Source organism: Trichosurus vulpecula, chromosome 3 (assembly GCF_011100635.1).
Source record: "Trichosurus vulpecula isolate mTriVul1 chromosome 3, mTriVul1.pri, whole genome shotgun sequence".
Taxonomy (NCBI): domain Eukaryota; kingdom Metazoa; phylum Chordata; class Mammalia; order Diprotodontia; family Phalangeridae; genus Trichosurus; species Trichosurus vulpecula.
In genome coordinates this window covers 412950265-412974696 of record NC_050575.1, presented here as the reverse complement: position 1 = coordinate 412974696, position 24432 = coordinate 412950265, and the positions used below count along the sequence as shown (strand labels likewise).

The window sequence follows — 24432 nt, the reverse complement described above, 5'->3', positions numbered from 1 at the left end:
ACCTGTGTCCCATGGGCTGGGGGGTGGGGCAAGTCCTCACTTTCTGCATTCTCAGCAGGGGAGCTGACAGGGTGACCTGAGTCATGCTGGGGACAGGAGAATCCACTGCACGATTAAAAAGCAGCTGCAGACAATCGACCCAGTGGGCCTCCCACACGCAATAACTACAAGATGGCTACAAATGTGCTTTAATAACAAGAGCTTTTGTGGACAGACACTAAGCCCTTAAACCCCCTCCCCCAACCCCAGAGGAAGCGGCAGAGCCAGATGCCCAGACCAGATCTTCCCACTGCACCTTGGCACCAATGTCCACCTGCCAGCACCCACATCACCAACCTCAGAAGACAGGCCATCCTACCCGACGGATCCCAACAGGAATCCCTTCAGACCACACTGCCTACAAAGGGTCATACAGCCCCAAGTCGGAAGACCCCCAGGATGGGGAGCCCTCTCTGTCCCATTATCAGGAAGCTCTTCCTCACAGCTGACCTGGATTGGCCTCACAGAGCCCAAGCACAATGGGTCTGGATGGCTCCTGAGGGCCTGGGGGAGATAAGGTGGCCCTGCCCTCCAAGGGGCAGTAGCCCACTGTGCCAGTGGTGATTAGCCTGGCTAGGCCTGCTCTGCTCAAGTGTTCAACAAACAGGGAAGGAATGCGAGACTGAGAAGGGCAGGATGGACAAGCAGAGCTGAGAATGCTGTCAATCAAACAATCCACAAGCTTTGGTTAAGCGCCAACGAGGGGCCAGGCAAGGCTAGACAGCCAGAGGGTGAAAGTCTAAATGTACCAGTGTCTCTTGATGACAGTTTAATAAGGATGCTTAATTCACCAAGATGGCTGATCTCTCATCACAGCCACATCAGTGCCTACTCCATCTTCGGAGCTCCTCTCTTTTCTTCATTTTTAATTTAAATTCTCTGCAATTAACAAAAACCTATTTTCTCTACCTCCCACCTCCCCTAACATTGGAAGGAAAAGGACCAAAACCAAAACTCGGGACAAATACTCAGTCAAACAAAACAAATTTCCTCCATTGACCATCTCCAAAACATGTTGGTCTCAGCCTGCCCTGAGGCCCATCGTTTCTCTGTCAGGACAGGGACAGCACATTTATTGTAGGTCCTTTCAGAGACCTTTTCAGAGAAAGTCAGGAATGTCTGAAGGAACCAAAAATAGGTGTCCCCCTGCCAAAAAATAACATACAGGATGACAACATAAAGGGAAAGAACTGCCTGTGTTGTGAATAAACACAGCCCTGGGGAGGAGTTGTACCCTCCCTTCACTGACGTGGCAGGGGGCCAGAGGTGTGGAATACTGTATACCACCTCAGATTCAGTGATGTCTCATGGGCTTGCTGGGAAGGGGAGGAGGAAGAGACAGTGTCAGAAGGAAATGCCATTTTAAAACAACATAACAGGGACATGCTCTCCATCTGTGCTCAGGAACCCCCCCCCCACCCCCCACCTTGGAGCACCTGGCAACCTCCAGCCAAATAACAAGGAGACATCCAGGCTCCAACCTCCTCCCCCCAGTCCTTGTTTTTACCTCAGGATCCAAGTTTCTGAAAACATACATTCTTGTTTTCTCCATCATTGCAAACAAATCTGGATTGTCTTTGGCCCATTTCATATCCCAGACATCTTTGCGCTCTAGCTTCAAGAGCTCACCGATCGTCTGCTGCCCTGTACTGTCTGTCACTCGAGCGTCCAAGTCAAAGAAAGTGAGGACACCAGAAATATCTATGATAGCGAGACGGCTGAGAATGTGGGAAGGAAAGGAAAACACCGTTGGAAAATGATCATCAGTGCTTACAAGAGCATCAGCCATCATTCTCCAGAAAAGCACACAAGCAGAAAACTCAAGGAAGAAGGCGAAGGGCTCTGCCCTCATTAGTGGCTTTCCCAACACCAACTTTCATCAGCTAGTTAGAGAACTTGGCTAAATGCTGTTCAAAGTTCACAATTATTCCACCTATAAAACCAAACTCCTTTAGTGATAGAATTATACAGAGACAAGCACAACGAACACAAGAAGTCAAAAGTTATCTTGTAATTCTTGAAATAATGTTTAGAGTACAAAATGTATATCAGAGTATACATCTGAAACAAAAGAGATCTATCCAAAATGCAGTATGGACCCACCCTGTACATTAGCACTAGGCTAAAATGTATATTATTTGCATAATTACATGTGCCTATACATGTGAATGTTCAAATCCTTTAAAGTGACCCCAAGTATCTTCAATGACAGGGTTCTTTCCAAGTCAGTATTTTTTTTTTGAAATGGCTAAAAATACTTACCTGGAGTTGCAATTCAAAGATAACTGGTAAGCTCGACAGGGGAGGGAATATTTTTGAATCAAACCAACGTTAGGAAGACTGTATCTCTGAATGGTGCCAGATTCACGACCCTGAAAAATTACGTAGAGAGACATTTTGTTTACTAATCACCATGATCTGCAGTGTCTCATCTACATCTTTTTCTATGTTTCCATAATTAAAAGTGTCTCGACTTCGAAGACCTGAATGAGTGAAAAGCAGCTCCCACCAACTAAATGTTCTCCGGTGAGATAGGGAGGACATTAGGAAAGGTCTCATGCAGTGAGTGGCGCGCGAACCCTGCGAAGGGACCAGCCTCGGCCAGAGATGGAGCCCCGGGGGCGGCAAAACCAGTCTGATGCAATGATGGAGAAAACAAGAATGTATGTTTTCAGAAACTTGGATCCTGAGGTTAAAACCAGGAGGGAAGCTGGAAAGAGAGCGTGGATCCAGGCAGCAAAGGGCTTCACGAGCCAAGGTGCGGATTTCAGATTGATTGGAGAGGTAATAGGGAGCCACTGGAGTTTAATGAGCAAGGAAGTGTAACGGTCAGACCTACGCTTTAAGATCTCTGGTTTATTTCTTATCATTGTTGCTGTGTGGCTTCACACAGTAGTTTCAGTCATGTCCGACTCTCCGTGACATTTGGGGTCTTCTTGGCTGAGATACTGGAGTGGTTTGCCATTTCCTTTTCCAGCTCATTTTACAGATGAGAAAACTGAGGCAAACCGGGTTGAGTGACTTATCCAGGGTCACATAGCTAGTAAGTGTCCAAGGGCATATGTGAACGCAGACCCAGATCTCTATCCCCTGTGCCACCTGGCTGCCCCCTTGGTTTACTTGACAGATAGCTAATTCTGCCCAAATGTCCAGAGGAGACAGCAAACTCATTGGGTTATGAAGATTAAATCACATTACCCTAAGACTTTTTAAAAGTTAAGAAAGCCTAACTGTACTTGAACTACTCTGCACCTGAGTTCCACACATGTAAAAAATTCATATTCAGTCAACTCCAAGGGCACTAAAGCATTGGGGAAACACTCATTTCTAAAGTTAATGTGTCAAATACAACAGCCCAAGGTCACTGAGATCATTTCAAAGATCAGACAAAGGGGAATGCTAATTTGCCAATGGTCTCCCGACCTTGCTGAGTGACATGATGTAATTTCCTCTGTCATGACAGAATTAATCATAACAGCTGCCACTCAGGCAGCACTTCACAAAGTTGACAAAGCCCTTTATGCAGATCGCTTCAAGCAGTGACAGTGAGTTTGTTGCCTTTACATGAATGACTCCATCTTGTATTCAGCTGCCATTTGGGGCTGAAGCATTTTGATGTTAATTTTTCATAATTTGTTTTTCAATATTAAGATAAGCACCGGTGTGGTATGATTTGGCAAACAGCATGTGTGTTCATAACTGAAGGGACCCTCAGGACATACCATCAGTGGGAAAATTTGGGAAATCGTCTTGTTATTAGCTTGGATCATCAGGTACCAATCAAATTAATTGGTAAACAAATCACTAGTCACCCCTCAGAACCAGGGTGTAACCAGTACTTGGGTGTAACCAAAACTTGGGTATAAAAGCAACGTCTGTAGCAAAAGCTATAAAAACCCACCACAGGCACTGATCTTCAGCCCATTCCTAGGCAGGACGAGGACCGGCTCCTGCGTTCCCGCACCTCACACTTGATGACTTGTGGGCAGAGCTGACTCTCAGTGACCTTGGGCTGTTGGGCTGTTGGGCTGTTGTGATGGGACTCGCCAACTTGTCAGAACACTACCTCAGTGGGCAGAGGGAACCCTGCCATTGAGCACTGGATGGAGAGCCACTTACCCGGAACCCTCAGAACCAGATTGGCAGTGTGTTCCTAGAGGAGGTGATGCCTGTATTGTCTACTAGAGGATTACAAACTAATGTTTGTACATTCTTGATCAATAAAGTTTGATTGCATTGCACGATGACTGTAAATCTGATTCAGTGTTTTCCATCATCCCATTAGTTGCATTAGTCAGCAAATATAACAGTAAATTGGTTTAGCACGTGCCATGAGGCGCATGCCACACCTCACTCCCAATAGGTTTGTTACATCTCCCTTGACCCACAATATCCCAGTGAGGGAGGTGCTATAGGTATTATAATCCCTCTTTTACAGAAAGGGAAACAGAGGCACTTCTCAGTGCCTGTCACTTGACTGCAATGAAACCAACTGTAGGTGCCAGAGGCAGAATTCAAATGCAGGTCTTTCCTAACTGTTCTCCCTACAGCACAGGGACTGACTGAGCCTGGACGAGCAGCTGGGCCAGGGTCTCCAGTATAATGCAGCCGCCTCCGGTGGGGAAGCAAGCAGTCTTTGCAAACTCCTCTCCTTCCTAGCTTCTTTGAGCCACCTGAAGGGGCCATCTATACTCATAAGAGATTGAAGGGCAGCAGACTCAGAGGCAGCTGTTTTGGTAACCAAACTAATCTATAAGACACATTTTCAAGCTTTCATTCTTCCCATTTTTCCAGGGATAATAATTTGTGTTACACATAAGGACATATTAAGGTGCTAGGTTTTTGGCTGGGATGATTTTTTCTTTTCTCTACTTTTATGATTGAACCAATTATTCACAAAATGCCCGTCACTTACCACAATCAACGTCTTATCAGATGCTGTTATAGCACAAATGGGATCCTCAGTCCCCTAAAATCCACAAAAATGTGATTATTCATTTATCCAACCAACAAATATTTATCCAGCACTTACAAGGACAAATAGAACATAATCTTTGCCCCCAAGGAGATTATAATCTAAAAGGGAAGAAGCACTTAGAGCAAGAGCTAACTGGAAGAGAGCGGGTGGTGAGTATTCTCATCGCCAGCAGTGTTGAGGGCATTTGGAGGAGGAGGCCTCCGCTTCTGTGGGAATGCTCTAAGGGATGATTTCCAGGGGAGATGGGAGAAAGGTAGAGGGGACGGGGGAATAAAAAAGCTCTATTTCGCCGGAGGTAATACCCAGGTAAAGCAGTAATGGGTATGGAAGGCTTGGGATCTCCATGGCAGTAGACAGCTAGGTGGCGCCACAGTGCACAGAGTGCTGAGTTCAAATTCAGCTCCACTTTCTGCTCTGCAGCCCTGGCCAGGTTACTTAACCTCGCCTGCCTCCAGTCTCAACTGTAAAATGGGGCCGCTAATAACACCTGTCTCCCAGGTTGTTGTGAGGATCAAATGAGAGGATATTTGTAAAGTGCGTCACACCTGGCACACAGTAGGCACTATATATACAAAGACCGATTCCCTTCCCTCCCCTTGTTCTGACCCTCTGGTGAAATCACTGCTGAAGCAGTCTACAATGATGTCAGCTCCGTAAGGCCCGGGAGGGCCTTGAATGCCAGAGAAGGCAGGCAAGCCACAGTTCCAAGGGATGGCTGCTCAGCGTGAGGGGGCAGGGAGCTTCGAGGGCTTCGCGACTGATCTAATCGATCCTCACAACAACCCTGAAGGACTGGTCCGTTCTACAGATGGTGAGACTGAGGCTGACAGAGGACAAGTGACTCATGCAGGATCCCACAGCTGGGGAGCATTGGCAGGTTCTGAACTCAGGCCCAGCTCTCTCTCCACTGCAGCCTGGAGCTGACTCTACAGAGCATCAAACCCTTCTGTGGATATCAAGACTGATTTTAAACCCAAGTAAACAGAGGTCACCTACTTGTGAGGCCTTGCTGTAGTCCAGCGCTCCATCGATGGCTCCAGAAGGAGCGTCATCAACATGATATATTCTGGGGGAAATCAATTCATCAGTCAATGGATAGACACCAATTAAGCACCTACTGTGTGCCAGAGGGGTTCCCTGCCCTCCAGGAGCTCCCACTCTCACAGAGGAGCCAACGAGCAGACAAGCTGGACCCCGAGGGAGCTCTAGCCAGCATGAGTGGGACACAGTGACCGAGGGAAGGCTGCTCAGGGCTGGGAAGGCTCCAGGGAGACAGCAAGACCTGAGCTGGGACCCAAAAGGAGCCCGGGAAGAGAGAAGGCGGAGTGGAGGCTGGGGAGTGCGCCGGGCTCAGGGGACAGACGGGGAGAGATCAGGGCTTCCCAGTAAGCATCAAGTCAAGATTCCAGCATTTCACAGTCTGACAGAAGGCTTGAAGTAGATAAAGCACCTACTATGTGCTGAGCCCTGAGCTAAGTCCCTTACAAATACCATCTCACCGACAACCCTGGGAGGTAGGTGATCTTATCCTTCTCATTCTACAATCAAGGGAACTGAGACAGACAGTAGTTAAGTGACTTCTCCAGGGGCACAGGTCTACACAGCATCTCAGGCTGGATCCGAAGTTGGGTCTTCCTGGCTCCAGGATCAGAGCTCTCTCTACATGCTCCCAAGCCGCCTCCAATATTCAGTAAGTCGTATTCAGGTATAAGCCCAAACTTACTGAAGATAACTACATGCTACAAGCGTGCCTCACATTGTGCACGACACTGGCAAAGGAGCCAATGTGTGTCCGCTGAGTCACCTCCTCAGTCCTGGAGCACACCTGAAGGATGACTGGAAATAACCACTCCCCTACCTCTCTGCCATCCACTGGTTAACAATCTATAAACACCCCAGAGCTGGGCAGAGGAGGAGGAGGAGGCGGCCAGTCAGAAGTCGAGAAGTCTCTCAGTTCAGCGAAGAGGCCTCTTCTCACCCATTCTGAGCCCCAGCTGATGCGCTCTTAGGACACGTCTCCATTTAGGGAGAGTTTCTCTGTTTCCAGAGTCCTGGCCTTTTGAAAGCCTGAAGCCCTGGGTTCAAATCCTGCCTCTGATACAAGCAATGTGCTGGGGGGGGTAGGGGGAGGAGGGGTGTCTTTGACCCACTCTGAGCCTGTAACATGGAGATAATAAAGGCACCAAGCTCACGGGACTGCTAGGGGGGCAAATGAGGAGACAGATGTAAAGTGCCTTTTGAGCTCACGATTACCTAGTGAAGATAATTTGGCTTTCAGTAACAGCAAGTCAAGCAAGATGAAAATGGGACACTCAATTTTGCACATGCGTACATATGCATAAGCTCTCCGGAGGCAGGACCTTCCCATCCTTGCATCCCCAGCACCTGGGATGCTGAGAACACAGGAGGCATTTCATAAGTGCTTGCCGAGTAATTAACTTTTTCTAAAAAACACATCTCCAGATTTCAGAGGAAACTGTTCTAATTTTTCCAAAGTGAATGGCCATTCTCCATTACTTATCACGACTCTTGGAATCACGGTTCCCCTAAGGTCGCCTGCCTGGCCCGTCCAATGCCCCCGCCTCAGGGCTGCGTCTCCATCCCAGCTTTCTGACAAGGTGCTCAGACCTAAAGGGATGACCAGTGAGGCAGGGGAGGTCCCTACAGGACTGTCATGATGTCCTTTCACTAGACTCACCCAGAGCTGCTTCCTCAAATGTCAAAGGAAGAACAGTGCTTCCCAGAGCTATCTCAAAGAGTCCATGAGCCCCCATGAGCACCATCATTCTGCAGACCCAATGTGGAAGGTCCCATGGCACCCCTCAACTCCCAGGCTGCACCGCTTTCAGGTGGGACAAGGGGACACTGCATCAGAACGCAGAGAGAGGAGGCTCCTCCAGACCCCCAAGTGACACAGCTAAAGCAGCAGGCATCACCCACCTTTCTCGCCCTTCTTTTCTGGACCTCGCCACCTGGTTGATTTCCAAGGCTGTCAGCTTCTTGGCCACACGATACTGCCACGTGTAAAAGGCTTCTCTGGAAGCCGCAATCACATGCGTTTTGGTCATGGCGACAAATAGTGGCACTGTTTGTTTTCAAAAAGGAGCAAATTAATTAATTAATAATGTCCACACTGACATACGAATATATGCATGCAGTTCCTAAATGTGTGGGAAAGAAAAACGCCTCCGTCCTAGGCTTGCACTCCAGGTCTCTTTAAAGCCACGGAATCCAGCTGGAGCACGTAGATGCTCCTACCGTCCATGCTCACGTCACAGTCCTATCCCTGCACCCACAATGACTGTGGCCAATCTTGGCCGTGAGCCAGGTCCTCCTGAATCCCTGGGACCAACAGTGTACACATTCCCACCTGGGAAGAGCCCAAGAGTCATCTCTACCCCACTGGGAGGCCACAGAAGGACATAGGCAGCCAGTAAGGTGGTGTGGGCAGTCTTATAGGATGTGCAGGTAAAAACGTGTCACCCCCCCCCCCCCATGCAATAAACTCCAGAGGCCTCCAATCACCTCCAGGATCAAATACAAAATCTTCCTTCCATTATCAAGTGCCCTCCTACCTTTCCCATCCCTCCCTCACACCCACTCTTCAAGGCAAGGACACTGGCTGGTCTATAAAGAAGACCCTCCACTTCTGGGCTCCAGGCGCTCGCTCTGGCCATCCCTCATGCCTGCAAGGCTCGCTCTCCTTCCCCATCTCTGCCTCCTGGCCTCCCCCTAAAGTCCCACGTTCAGATTCCTCTACAGCTCATCCTCACATGTCCCGTTTATAAACAGGGTTTGCAAGTTGTCTGCCCCCAGACAGGGGCCATATTGTGCCCTTCTTGTTACCCCCCGCACTTAGCACAGCGCCCAGCACAGAGTTCTTAACAGATGCTCACTGATTGACTGACTTTGGCCAAGGTTAGCTGGATAATTAAAAGAAGAAGAAAAAAGAATTTGTTCCTTTTGGACAGGATGGTTCTACTTAGCTTGTTCCCTTCCCAGAATTAGCCAGAAGGTCCACTTTGTCCCAGCAAGTGACCAGCTCCCTCTCCCTCTTTTTTCAGTAGTTTTTTATTAATGTTTTCTGTTTCTTACATCATCATAGCTATCCCCAGGACCCCTGCCCCTCCCCCTGTAACAAATAGGATTTTTTAAAGAGGGGGAAAAGAAACTCAGCACAATGAATGGATATATAAAAAGTCCAAACGCTGTGCCGCCATGTGTGACACCTGGAGAGGGCAGGCTGGGGTATATAATCCTCTCATCTTTCCTCACCTGACCCTGCTGGAGCTTGGCAATTTTGTCACAATCACTCTGGATTTTTTGGTGCATGGTTGTTATTCAAGCATTTACATGGTTGTAGTCACTGCATCCAATGTCTTCTTGGTTCTGCTGACTTCCCTCTGCATCCATTCATACAGCTCTTCCCAGGCTTCTCTGACTTCATCATATGTATTGTTTCTTAGAGCACAGGAGTATTCCACAACATGCACATGCCACAGTCTGTTCAGCCATTTCCCAACCCATGGTCATCTCTTTGTTTCCAAGTCTTTGCTACCACAAAAAGGGCTGCTATAAATATTTTGGTGCATGTGGAAACTTTTTTCTTATCGATGGATTCCTCTGCACAGTAATGAAGTCACTGACTCAAAGGGTATGGACATTGAAGTCACTTTGTTTACATAATTTTAAATTGTTTTCCAAGATGGTTGTACCATTTCACAGCTTCACCAACAATGTGTAGGTGTGCCCACATGCATTGGTAATTAAGATGGGCTTTTAACACTTATTCAATCAAGTGCCCTTGAAGAGTTTGGCCTTTGTTTCCTTGATTAAATTAGGAGTCCTTGACGACCTCCTTGCCTCAAGGGAAAGCCTAGTTTACATGGGTTTGAGTGACATGTTTGTGACATCAGAGGCTTTTAGACCACATGGGTTTAAGTCACATTTTTTCAACACTTTTAGGTCATGTGGGTGAGTCGCATGTGTGACTCACCTTTGACCCTGAACAAGATATATAAACCCAGAGGTTGGCGTTCTCCCTTGGGGCTCTGAGCCACAGGAGGAGGGGCGCATGACTCTGGGCCAGCCATTGTTATGAGCTCCCCGGCTCCTGAACTTAGGTGATCAATAAACCTGAAAGTTTGGTTAAAGAAGGCAAACAAGCTAGGTGACAGAAATTTTATATTACTTATTCATTTATTCCCTTAAAGCCAGTGAATACATACACGTATGGAGCCAGACAAAATCTGACTGCCTGAAGAAAGGAATGAGAAGGCTTAAATACATTTTTTAGTCCCAACTTAGCATGCCTGCATTACTTCACTTTTATGATCCCCGTGTATATTTAACCGTGACACAAGACAAGGATTTTCCTTAATGGAACAGGTTGTAAATACAATAAGATAAGAGAGTTGACAAAGTGTCAATTGAAATTACAACCCAGGATCTCTGTGTTTAATTTACCATTAACATGCCATAACACAGTATATGCCCATAAAATACTAAGATAAGAAAAAGTCACATTATTCAAGATAGTTTCTCAGGTTAAAGGTCTCATCCTTAATGGCCTTAGACAGAGGAGGAAAGAATGCCCTTAAGTCAGCCTGATCAGGCCTTGTCGACATAAGAAGATGTATTCTCTAAGTTACTCAGAGAACAAAGAAGCTTAGGTCCAGCTGGTTAATCAGTTCAGTCTCTTCCTCTGGTTAATCAGTTCAGGCTCTGGTTCTCATTGGGGCTACTAATTTAATATAAGATGATTGTCACTATGAATTGTATTTGGTCTGTTTATAATGTATCCCTGTAATTTGTTTGTATTTGCTCTGAAGTTCAGTGTGCTGGCTTTTCCCCCTGAACTAAGTAAATGATATTTGTATGTTGGATTGAAATAAGATTGTTAATCCCTTAACGTTGCTTTCCTTAGTAAAGAAGATCAAAAGAACCTGTGCTGGCAGCATCCTTATTGTTGGGCTTGTGTTGGTCTTTCACCCCCACAACCGCTCTTAGCCGAATTGTTGCAACACCACATTGACTACTGACATCATTTGTCTTCTTTGACAATTCGCAGAGTGTGAGGTTAAACCTCCAGGTTGTTTTCATTTGCATTTCTCTTATTATAGTGATTTGAAGTATTCTTCCCTGTGATTATGAATACTTTGCAACTCTTCTTTTGAAAACTATTTCTAGCCATTAACCAGTGATCTATTGGGGAATTGTTTTTAGTTTATATACATCTATGTGTGTATGTGTAAGTATGCTTATGTATATATGTTGTATATGTACACAACAGATACATATACATCATTTCTATGTCTTAGATGCCAAATCCTTAGAGAAATCTGATACAAAGACTATTCTCCCCCATTCGACCACGAGTTTTCTTATCCTAGAGGTATTCGTTTTTTCTATGGAGTTTCTATTTCAGTTTCATGTATTCAAAGTGATCTGTTTTATCCAATTACTTCTATCATTTGCCTGCTTATGTGGATCTGTGGATCTGTTTCTCTTCTCATTGTTTAACGTTAGTAAATTACTCAAGGCAGCATCTTTAATATTACGGTCATGTACCCATTGCAGAGTGTGGTATAAAGGAATGCTCTAAGCCTAATTTCTGTCGGACTGCTTTTCAATTTTCCCAGTAGTTTTTACCAAATAAGGAGTTATTTTCCAGGTAATTTACGTTTTGTACTTTATCAGGTAGGAGACACGCATGGCTAATAAGGTGGCACGGAAAGTTCAATCCTTCAAGAATCACCGGAACCTATCATGCCCCAGCATCACCACCACCATCCAATAAATTGCAGGGACTCTGATCACCTCCAAGAAGAAAATCCCTCAAGGATTAGAAAAAGAATATATTTAAAAATTTAAAAAATGCTAAAGATATGTTATCTGGGAAAATTAAAGGGGGAAATGTTAATGGAGAACTTAATAATGTTTGTCGAACTGAATTTGGAAAAGACACGATAAAAGAGAGGGAAAGAAACTTTGATTAGATCAATGAAACAAAGAACGGGAACAACTCGACCTCGTGTGATTAAAGTATTAACAGAACAATATTATGTCTGTTCACTTTTGTAACATAAGGAGGTCATTATTACTAACAATACAAAAATGTAAACTAGGTTTGGCAATCTAAATGTAGACCAAACCAGCACCTATTTACAGTATCTGTGTCTGGCTGTGAAGGCCTCGCCCACAGGCCCAGGGATAGAGCTGCTGGGCCTGGGGTCAGGAAGCCCTGAGTTCAAATCCAGCCTCAGACACTCACTAGCCATGTGGCCCTGGGCACGGCACTTCACCCTGTCAGCCTCAGTTTCCTAATCTCTTAAAATAGGGCTAGGGCAGCCAAGGGGTGCCACAGTGCACAGAGCACCTGGCCTCAAGTCAGGAGAACTCCTCTTCCTGAGTTCAAATCTGGCCTCAGATACTTCCTGTTGTGTGACGCTGGTCCAGTCACTTCACCTTGTTTGCCTCAGTTTCCCCATTTGTAAAATGAGCTGGAGAAGAAGATGGCAAACCGCTCAAGTATCTCTGCCAAGAAAACCCTAAATGGAGTCACAGATAGCCAGATATAAGTCTACAACAACAAAACAGGGATAAAAATAATAGCCCCTGCCCCCCAGTCTGCTGTATGGATCAAAGGAGACCTCTGCATAGGCCTGAGCACCTGAGGCTCTCTGTGAAGCCCAGCTCTCCTCATCCATCCCACTCACCGGCTTTTCTATCATTTTTAGTAAAAACAGCTTATCCCAGATCCCACTGAAGGCTGTGGCTCCCATGCCCCACACAAGGGTCCCCAGCTGCCAGTCAGGCCATCTCCTCCGCATCCCTGCCCCAGGTGGTCTCATCAGCTCCAGAGACTTCCTCAATGGCCCTGTCCATCCAGAGCTCCAGTCTCATGTCACCCACGGCAGACGCCATGCTCTCGAGCCATCTCAGGCTCAGCCTGTCCAAAGCCCCCATGACCCTCCTCCTGATGTCCATCCCCATTTCTGCTGGGGGGCCAGGCACGTGACCTGGGCATCCTCTTCTTATCTCCCCTTCTCTCCTCTCTTCCCAAGGGAAGGAAGCTGGTGTTTCATGGACCTCACTACACAAAAGGGGCTGAATGAGAAGAGGCTGAACCACCTCCCACCACCCTGGCTAAGCCCTCTGTCAGGCACCAGTTGGCTGGCCACGTGCCTGGCCTTGGGCCGAGCCTCCCTTCATGCCATGAGCGCTGGTCTCTTTGACCTTGGGCCAAGCTGACCTTCACACCATCAGCCCCAGTCTCTGCAGCCTTGATCTCTGTAGTCTTGTCTGCTGGAAGCTAGGCTGCTCCCACCTGGGTGAAGTGTCTTCTCCTGGTCAGGGAGCTGCTTCTGCCTCTGGCTCAGGGCCTGAAGAGCAGCATAGTCTTCTTATCGTCCCAGGGCTTCTGCTCAGCCAACCTCCTCCCTCCTTGGGATCCAGGCCTGTCCCCCACCCAAACTCCATCAGCTGGCAGGGAGGGGAGGGAGAGGCCAAAGAAGCGCATCCCCCATCTTTCTCTTCCCTCCTCCACCACATTCCCCACACGGGCTCCCTTCTCTCCACTCACACAGCCGTGCCCTGCCCCCAGGCCTGGGCCCCATAAGTACAGCAGGGAAGTTCCACTAGAATTAGATTCCGTGTCCTACCCACATAATGATATGTTGGAGAGACAGTCCTGGCTCAGAGAGCCCTGGTCTTCCAAGGCAAAAGCCCCAAGTTCAAGTCTGTCCCCTGGCCCCTCCTGGGCAAGAGATGTGCCCTCTTAGGATCTCAGTGCCCACATATGCTCTACATGAGCTCTTGTCTTCTGATGTCCTAGGACTCTGCAGCTGTGGCTCCATCCTTGGAATCGCCTTCTTAAAAAGCCTTTTCATCATCTTTTCAATTGTCCAGTCACATTGTCTGCTTCCACCGGCATATGCAAGCCAGACACAGGCGTGTACACGCACACACACACGTACACACCCGCACACACACCCCTACATCCCACCCACTGAACACCTACTGACCATGAAAGACGTTATTTCAGAAAGTACAGAAAGGCCAACAGTCAGAACAACAACAGGGTGCAAACCCCGAATAAGGCTTCCCAGAATTAGGCAAGGACATGTGGGCTAGGCTTTTTGTCTTTCCAGTCTCCAGTCCTTTCTGAGATTTGGCAAAGAAGCGTAAAAAGGAATTTTACAGGATACGTGTGCCACAAAACGGCTGCACCTTTGGCCGTGTTTCCTAGAGGCCAGTGAAAGGCCCGTTTGTTAAAGATTTACCCAGGGACACTGTAAAAAAGCCTCCAGAGATCAAGAATGCCATGAGTCTGGCTGCCAAGAACCAGCCAGGCCTGGGAGACTAGAGGACACTCTGAGCCAGCTGCCCCAGCCGCCTGCCTCCATCAGCTTTCAAGGACAAAGGTACAGCACAGGCTGACAAAAACAGCTCTTGAGATGAAGGATCCACGTGTTTTTAATAAATAAAAGGAAAAGGAAATCCAAGTAACAACACTAAGGAGAGCTTAGTAAAAGAGCCATAAAGGCCAATTTCTGTCTTCCTTCCATTTGTCTGACCTGCATGTTGGGCCTTTTAGCCTCAGGTATCACAGACACTGATGGATGAGATCAATTAAAGAGAGCCAAGAAGAGAACACAGCATTTTTTAAGCACCTACCATGTGCCTGGGGCTAAGCACTATACAAACATTATCTTGTGCTCTCCTCAGGACAACCACTCTTGTCCCATTTTACAGTTCAGGAAACTGAGGCAGGTGCAGATGAAGTGACTTGCCCAGGGTCACACATCTAGTCAGTGCCTGAAGCTGGATTTGCACTCAGGCCCTCCAGGCCAGCAAACAGTTATAAGGACCTACTGAGGAAGGGGCTAAGTTTGTTTTCTCTGCCCAAAGCTCTCTCTTTAGGGGCTGCCACACTTCCAGAACATTCCCTCACTGCCCCTCCAATGACTAAGCAACACAAATCTCCAAACCAAGGGGTCCACCTAGACCATGAGCTCTCTCTCTTCTCTCTGTTGGTAAGCACGAATCATTTAATGATGAATGAGCCACTTCCACTCAGCCTCCAGATGAAGTCTTCTACATTTTAATCTACCCAACGTTTTCATACTGTGGCTATTCTTAAGACTACTAGAAGAAGTCCAAGCCATGTTTTTGGGAAGCGACAGCCCCAAACCACATGAGAGTTTGGTTAATGACTGTGAAAATGACCCACTGTCCAATACTAAGTTGGGAGAAGACAATCTTTTTCTTTTGCAATGATGAAGATGCTCCAAACCCCAAAATTTGAAGACCTGTCCCAATCACATACAGTATTCGGGGGAAATCTGGGAAGATTTGGCTCATTTTTATGAAGACTGGAAATGTTTTTATTAAACAGAACTATTACAACTAGGTCATTAAAAATAAAGGGGTTTAAAGGCAAATTCTCTCATATCGTGGTCATGTCACTGCTCCCAGCCTGCCTCACAAATACATGATCATGATGCAAAAAAAAAAAAAAATAAAGGATGCAAGGTGGCTAGGTGAGGGGCACAGTGGAAAACACATGGGACAGCAAAACAAAACATTTCCAACTGAGACAAAAGTGGATGCTGAAACTAGCCAGGGTGCGGACCTGAGGCCCCACGGCCACATATGGCCCTCTGAGTCCTCAAGTGTGGCCCTTTGACCAAATCCAAACTTCACATGTTTGGAGACCACAGGTCCCCACCCCTGAACAATAAAGCTGGATAACAAGTGTCAGGAAACACATTTCTCTCGAATCACACTATTATAAAATTCAAAATTAGAAGTACAACCAAGTACCTGATTTATATAAAGATTCAGCTGTCGAATCTGCTTACCGATATCAATGTATTTGGGATCCAAGGGGGTACCAATAGAGTTGCAAAGGACCAGCACAAACTGTCAGAAAAGAAAACACAATCAGACCGTGTGTGTGTCTGTGGTTCAAACCCACACAGCCTCAGTCTTGTAATTTGCAGGGAATGTTGATTTTTTTTAATTATGGCCAAGCTAAGAAAAAGGTCTGAGGTTAAAATCACTGAAGAAATGGTTCAGTCAATCCAGAAATGATGCAACCCCCAACTAACGTTAAAGTGATTGAAACAGCCAGGGGGGCAGGGCTGCACAATCAGCAAAGACGCTGAGAGCCCCAGCCACGAGCAATCCACATCGTTTTATTTCAGAGGAGTAAGCAGGCTTCCCAGCTGCTCACTGTCCTTGCTCCACATTCCCGCAGGATAATTTACTTAGCTTTTACTCTTAGAGCAAGGCTTAACTGACATTGACATCTCTCTAGTGGTATGTGCAGACAGGTAGATTTTATCACCATTTAGGCCTAACAAACATTTTTTTACTTTCTTTTACATAGACACTGATGTTTGCAAAGGTACAATTCACTTTTCTATTGTTTAAAATAGTCTTGTCGAAGTCACAAAGTATCCTTCCCACACCAGACTTCCTAATCGTGTAAAATAATTTCTACGACTACATAAGCCACTGCGGGCTTCTGTATTTTCATCTCTAATTTGCTATCACAATGTCACTGTGATGCAGTTATCAGCTGAACTCACAGGGGAAGCCTTTGCCACTGTTGAAAGCTGAGCTCACATTATCGAAAGGCTGAGATGTGCCCACAGGCACCCAGCCCTCAATTAAACTTGCACCTGACATCTGGAGATCTCATCTACAAAAGGAATTCTAGCCTGGAAAAGGATCTTGGTATTTCAAGTATACTTTGGAGGCTAAAAGCTTTAGGATGGGGAGACCATCCCCTTCAAAGTGCCAGCAGGGAAGATGTTCAGGACAGCTGGCAGCACCCAAGACCCGGAGAGCCAGCAGGAGACACCGATGCTTTCTGTCTGCCAGTGTGGGAGGACAACGTGGCCCCAACCCACAGAATGGTCACTTTAGTAAAATGATGTCAGGTTTCAGGGGAAACACTTACCTGGGGATGGTTCTCATCCGCCTTGGTTGCCAAAATGCAGAAGTCGCCACAGGTGGTGATGGAAATCAGGCTTTTCACATACTTAACATATTTCTCATTGTTCTTTGTATCCCAAAAAACCACACAATACTCAGGGCGATCGGGCCTGGTATATGCATAAACAACCGTGTTGGAACAGTAACCCCACTGGAAAAATGGAAAACAACCTGATAAGAAAAGGAGGAGTCACGGCACAGGCTATGAATCTGGCCCAGAAGAGCTCTGGATGTCTCTCTAGGGTTGGGGGAGGCGGGGTGGTGGACACAAAAGATACCCTTCTTTAGGGACTAATGAGGGACTCAGGCTTCCAGCACTTCTCTCAAAAAAAAATACTACAGTCAAGAGAAGTTATTATGTTGACACACATACAGGGGAAATTCCGAGATGAAAAGCTACAAATGCCAACTAAATAAAAACATTTTAGTGAAATTTCTCAATTTTGTATTTGTCAGAGAGAAGTTTCAATGGTCAAAGCCTCATCCCAAGCAGCAGAACTTGGCTGGGGGAAAGGGGTTCAGAAAAGTGGAGGTCAGCAGGACCATGTGATGCAAAAATGCCACCAACACCCATTAAGTACCCCCCACATTCAAGGCCCAGCACTGAGCGCTGGAAATATGAAGGTGAAAAAGACATAGTTCCTGACCTCCAGTAACCAACAGACTGCTAACAAAGGGACACAGCATGTAATGGGGCAGCACGTGACAGGCCAGAGAAAATGTCCTGGGAAAATTTAAGGGCCCCCAATCAAAAAGGGCAGAAATCATCCATTCACCCTTTGTTACATTAAAAAGTTACAGGTAAGCAGATCTGGAAGCCTTAAGCTATCCACACAAACCTCCTCAAAATGATGACTCAGAAACAGCTGTACTTACACCCAGAAAAAAGAAAACCTTGACACTAGGGGAGAAACAGATCAAACTGAAAAGAGAGAATGATAAAAGTGAATGCCTCTTCTTCGAAAAGACTAACAAAATGGATAAACTTTGGCTACCCTGATTAAAAGGAAAAGGGAGGAAAATCAGACTAACAAAATTTTTAAATGAACAAGGCTTAGGCACAACAGAGAAGAATTTTTTTTTAATTATCAGAACCTACAATACACAGTTCTATACCAGCAAAACTGAGGACATAAAAGCAATAGAAGCTTAGTCACAAAAAATATAAAATGACCAAATTAACAGAGCACCAAACAGATATTAAACAACCTAATTTCAGAAAAGGGAAAAAAATATGTGGTCCATATGAATTCAAAGGTTAATTCTATCAAACTTTTAAAAGACAATATCCATACTACGCAAATTATTCTAAAAATTGATAAAGAAAACACTCCATCACATTGCTTTTATAAGACAAATATAGTCCTAGTAGCTAAACCAGGAAAAGGATAAAACAAAGAAAGAGAACTATATACCAGTACAACTAGTGAATATTATCTGAAATTTTAAAAATAAAATCCTGGCCAAAAAAAGATCTACCATAATAGATACAAAAATGATTTTTTTTTAAAAAAGTATGTATCTAAAATCAAAAGCTAACATTATACGGGAATAGGAAACACTCTGAGTTTTCTGAATAATTATAGGATTAAAGCTGTCTCCCCTTTGCATAGCTGTAGAAATGCTAGCAAAAATAAGTAAAAACATAAATATAGGCCAAGAGGAGACAACATGATGCTTTACTTAGAAAACCCCAGAGAATCAGAAAACCGAGAAATTTTTTTAAAAGCAATAGAAGAGTTCAGTAACAGCTTGAGTAAAGTGGGTTACGAAATAAAACCACAAAGAAGGGATTGTTGTACATGAGCTTCTGAACTTGTGAAACTGTAACAAGGATAACGGAATAATAGCATCACATTTTCATTTTCCAAGTGAGTTTTTTATTGCAAATACTGTTGGCTTCTGGAGTAGCATAAGTATAATAACCAGATAGGCCAGGGCCCTAGGCTGTCTAAATCAGGTACCAAAGCTTTGGATCTGAACTTGGCTGGCCTATGAATCACACTGAGTACTCTAAGAGTCTCGCTACTGAATCTGCCTCCAATGTGTCTTTGTAGAGACAAGGCTAACCCAGTGGGACACAAGATCCGAGAGGCTCCACGCACAGGCCCCACACCAAGTGGTCTGTCTGGCATAAGAGCATGGGCATGGCTAAATTCAAAAGGCCCCTCTTCACATAATGCTGCCACCTGAGAAAGTCATATGGCCCTAGCAAGTCAATGACTTCCATCTCCTGGGGGGGTGGAAGTTTTCAATGGTAAAGGCCTATACTCACCTAAATAGCCCCAGAGAGTCTTAAAGTACTCAAGTTAGGGTTCTAGAAAAAGTATCCTGAGATTCATCCTCAAACGTCCCTTTCCTGGCTAGTTTCAAAAATTAAACTTGCTCTGAATAAGTAAGGAGAGAAATACTCTAAGTTGTGACAAAATACCTATTTTTAAAGTTCTTGTGATAACCATTCTTTGTACTCACCTTGTAATCGGGTCTGATATTTGCAAAATAGATGAAAGAATCAACAGCAAGACCAATCTTTAATCCACCTCCTTCCCAAGATAGTGCAGACATCTGCTTTCCAGGAACCTTCAATGTTCGCAAATGCTTGAAGAACAAATCAACAATATTTTAGACTGATATGTACCAATAAACCCCAATACAAATGAATACCTACAGTTTAATGGAAGTTAAAGTAATTGTTAAAAAATATATTTTGTTCTAACTGATTTTACAATTGGTTTACTAAGATTTTCCTTAAGGAAAAAAACTTGTGTCAATACAGAAAAAGTGTGTGTCTGTGGGAAAAGAGGAAATGAATTCACCATTCATTGCTCTGTGAACTGGTCCAGCCATTAGGGAAAACAACTGGCAACCATGCCTGAATGGCCCCTGAACTATGACCCAGGAAGTAATACAACTACCCCTAGACCCCAAAGAGATCAAAGAAGAGGAAAAGAACATCTCTGGACAAAACCTTGTGGAGCAGCAGCTCCTTCTGTAGGAGCAAAGAACTGGAAAGGCCAGGGTGCCCATCAGCTGGGGAATGGATGAGTAAGAAAAGCCTATGAATGCCACAGCATTACTGCACCCTAACAAACCACAAAGGGTCCAGTTCCCAAAACACCTGGGAAGACCTGGAGGAACAGAGGCAGTGTGACAGGAGCAGAACCAGAACACCATCACTCTACGGAGAAGCATCTTTGAAAGGCTTCAAGACTCTGATCAAGCCATGGCTATGCCTGACTCCAAAGGATCGATGATGGAGGATGCTGCCTGGCTCTCCACTAAAGGCAGAGAAGGACACCCACATTTTTGCCCAGATCCAATGGAGGAGTTTGTTCTGCTTGACTATGCGCATGCTACAAGTGTCTTCCTTTTTTCCCATTGGGGGTGGGGTTGGAAGAGAGTGGGGAGCCAGCAATAAAGTTAACAAAAAGGAGAAAGAAAAGAGAGGCATTAAAGCCTTTTCTTCAATGCATAGAAAAGAACAGAAAAAAGACCAACAGGAAACACAGACAATCAGGGCAGCTTTGAAAGTTACATGTTGAGAGCTTGCCAGCTGGCTGATAAGGGCAGAGTCTAACTCCTCTTGCTCAGCCCCAGACTCAGGTCAGGAACTTGCAGAGCTCATATCAGGGGACAGCAATCAGACTTTGCCCTGATCCAACCTCCTTTGGGAGCAGGGAAAGCTTGCAGGTCCCCAGCCTGTCCCTAAGGTCCTTGAACAACACAACACTCATCACCCCAAGAAAGCAGCAGCAGGACCAGCCCAGAACTTCTCTCCAGAAGCATTCCAGAGCCCAGTCCTAACATCAAGTCTAAAGTTGGCAAGTAGGCTGGAAGAAGGGGCAAACTAAGAAGAAGCCCACCAGAAAGAGCCATTATGGCAGTCGGGAAGCTTGAGACACAAATCCAGAAGAAGAGAATGACTCCAAACATCTTCAAGCAAAACTTCAAGAAAAACCAGCTTAGGCACAAATTCAACTAGAATTATTGAAAGAGATGAAGGGAGTTTTTTTTTAAGAGTTTAAAATGTTATCATAAATGAAATGAAAGTGCTGGAGAAAAAAGTGGAAAAGCAATGAGAATTACTGAAGAAATAACTGGAAAGGAAATTAATTAGCAGGTGGCAACAAGAGGCACCAAACCTGCCCAAGCTACAAACTCCCTGAAAAATCAGACGGGGCCAAATAGAAGCCAATGGCTCCAAGAGGCAACAACAAAGGGGAAAACAAAATCAAGAGACCGAAAAAACTTGAAGAAAATGTAAAGAATCTTATAGCAAAAACCACCGACTGGAAAATAGGTCCAGGAGAAAAAATTGAGAATCACTGAATCTGAATGCCATGTCCAAAAAAGGCACCTTTTTGAAAAACTGCCCAGAGCTCTTAGAACCACACACACACACACACACACACACACATACACACACACACATACACACACACATACACACACACATACATACACACATATAAACACACACATACACACACATACATATACACACACATATAAACACACACACATACACACACACACACATACACACACATACATTTCACTCAACAGCAAAATAGGAGGGAAAGAGGAGAAGGTAGTGGGCAGATCAAGGGAGGGATTAGTCCTAAGCAAAACTTCAACTCTAAAGATGTATAAAAACATTTCTAGCTCTCTCCTGTGGTGGCAAAGAATTGGAAACCAATGGAGATGCCCATCAGTTGTGTAACAGCTGAACCACTGCTATAAGAAATTATATAGAGGTTTTCAGAGAAACCTGGGAAGACTTACATGAACTGATGTAGACTGAAGTGAGCAGAACTAGGAGAACCACTTTTACACACAATATGGTAAAGGCAAACAACTTTGAAAGACTTAAGAGCTCCACTCTGTTTAAGGAACAAGCATGACTCCAGAGGACTCACCCCCTAGGAGAGAGGTGAAGAGCTCAGATTGCAGAATCAGACACATGTTTTCTTGGATATATCCAATGTGGAAATATGTTTTAATATGACTATGCCTGTTTATAACAGGTTTTGTTTTCCTTTCTGCTCTCAACTGCAGGAGGGGGGAGATGGGGTTTTGCCAATTGAAAAAATATAATATTTAAAAAGAAGTTACATAAAGAATTTATTATATGCTTAAGAATAAGTGAACTATACATAATAAAGACTGCAATCCTCTTTTTCTGATCTCTTTTCTATATGAAATGCCTGTTTAATTTGGTGTTTGTTAAGTTCAGAGATCCAAAGTCCTCAAAATCAATTCCAATGCAAACTACACATTCTATACATTCCAAAGATTTTCCTTAATCTACCACTGCCTGGCCTAAAAGGGCAACTGAAACAAAGCCCGACATGATGGCCATCTGGGTGTGCAGCAGGGACAAGTCAGTAATTACACTGGTCATAACAACAGCTGACACCCAGCTACAAATCACTTCCTGTGGGTCCCCATTTCCCAGAGGAGCAAACAGGCCCACAGCGTCTGAGGCCACATTCAAATCCAGGTGTTCGTAATCTCCTCACTTCAGCTCTGCTGCCCCTTGGAAAGGCAGGAACAGAGCCGTGGGGCACAGCAAGGTCATGGGAAAGAATTGGAGAATACCAGAACACGACACTTCAGAAAGCTATTTAAACAGTTAGTCCGTGTTACTCCAAAAGATCTTTTGCCAAGAGCTGCTCTTCCCAACGTCAATCAGATTTTAAAGTAAAATTGACACATACCAAATGTTTTCATTAGTATTATTTATTCCATTATTAAGATTATCGCAGAGAGGTGGGGTGGGAGAAGAGAACAAACAAGAATGTGGGGTCAGAAGACCAGCCTTCACTACCTGTTCTGTCACTCAGTCCCCTCAGCCATAAATGGGGTAGATGGTTCCAAGCACTATCCAGCTCAGCAGTGCTTGTAAGCTAACAGGCAGTGTAGCCCAGTGAAAAGGCTCCTGCCATCACATGTCAAGAAGCCCCAAGGGCAAATACTATCTGTGACCCAGGCCAATAGTGGAACCTCTTGGGGAGTCAGTTCTCCAGGCACTCCCACACAAGGAGTTGCCTCTGCGGACAACCACAGAACTTTCACGTACTATGGATCTCCTTTCTCCCTCCCTCCCCCACCTCAATGTACATTTGAAAGCTTAAGGAAAAATGGGTGAAAACTAAAATATTTTACCTCCCCAAATGGAGTATAAAACTGCACCATGTTGATATCTTTATCCTGAGAGATGGCCTTCTGGGAGCCAGCCACAGCCAAGACACTCCCAATGTGGTTCCACTGGATACTAACAACATTCATTCCAGTATCGATCAAAACAGGATCTAGTCAGAAAAAAATCAAAAAAGACAATGCAAAGAATTTGAGCTGGAAGGTGCTTAAAACTCATCTATTCAACCCCTCCCCCTGTTTTTTAAAAGAATAGGTTATTTTCCCCCAATTATATGTAAAAACAATTTTAACATTGGTTTAAAATTTTGAGTCCCAAATTCTCTCCCTCCCCTGATCCCTCACTGAGATGGTAAGCAATCCGATATAGGTTATACATGTGCAATCATGTAAAACATATTTCCACATTAGTCATTTTGTTCAAGAAAACTCAAACCAAAAAAAAAAAGAAAGTGAAAGATGGTATGCTTCAGTCTGTACTCAGACATCATCTGATCTTTGGAGGTGGATGGCATTTTTCATCATGAGTCCTTTGGGACTGTCTTGGATCATTGTATTGCTGAGAACAGCTAAGTCATTCAGAGTTGACCAATGTGCAATGTTGCTATGTACAATGTTCTTCTGGTTCTATTTATATCACTCAGCCTCAGTTCATCTAAGTCTTTCCAGGTTTTTCTGAAAGCATCCTGCTTGTCATTTCTTAAAACACAACAACATTCCAAACACAATCATATACCACAGCTTGTCCAGCCATTCCCCAATTGATGGGCATCCCCTCAACTTCCAATTCTTGGCCACCACAAAAAGAGCTGCCAGAAATACTCATACAAATAGTTCTTTTTTCCTTTTTTTTAATCTCTGTGGGATACAGACCTAGCAGTGATAAGGTCATAGGGCAAGCAGAGTTTTATATCCCTTTGCCCATATTTCCAAATTGCTCTCCAGAATAGTTGAATGAGTTCATAGTTCCACAATGTATTAGTGCCCCAATTTCCTACCTCCCCTCCAACATTTATCATTTTCCTTTTCTGGCATATTAGCCAATCTGATAGGTATGAGATGGTATGTCAGAGTTGTTTTAATTTCCATTTCTCTAATCAACAGTGATTTAGAGCATTTTTTCATATGACTACAGATAGCTTTGATTTCTTCATCTGAAAACTGCCCGGTCATATCCTTTGATCATTTGTCAATTGGAAAATGACTCATATTCTTATAAATTGGACTCCATTCTCTATATATTTGAGAAA

At 44.8% G+C, this 24432-nt stretch overlaps 1 protein-coding gene across 2 annotated transcripts in view; it reads right to left on the bottom strand.

Annotated features, from left to right (window-relative positions):
- Positions 1-24432, bottom strand: part of WDR35 (WD repeat domain 35) — a 63451-nt gene that overhangs the window by 15527 nt on the left and 23492 nt on the right. For both annotated transcript variants that reach the window (XM_036751346.1, XM_036751347.1), the window contains exons 8-16: positions 23192-23337; positions 19496-19621; positions 16989-17174; positions 15883-15943; positions 7958-8102; positions 6014-6083; positions 4955-5008; positions 2302-2411; positions 1547-1757 (exon numbers count right to left, since the gene is read on the bottom strand). In XM_036751346.1, the coding sequence (XP_036607241.1) occupies positions 1547-1757; positions 2302-2411; positions 4955-5008; positions 6014-6083; positions 7958-8102; positions 15883-15943; positions 16989-17174; positions 19496-19621; positions 23192-23337 (1109 nt within the window). The remainder of the gene's footprint in view (positions 1-1546; positions 1758-2301; positions 2412-4954; positions 5009-6013; positions 6084-7957; positions 8103-15882; positions 15944-16988; positions 17175-19495; positions 19622-23191; positions 23338-24432) is intronic.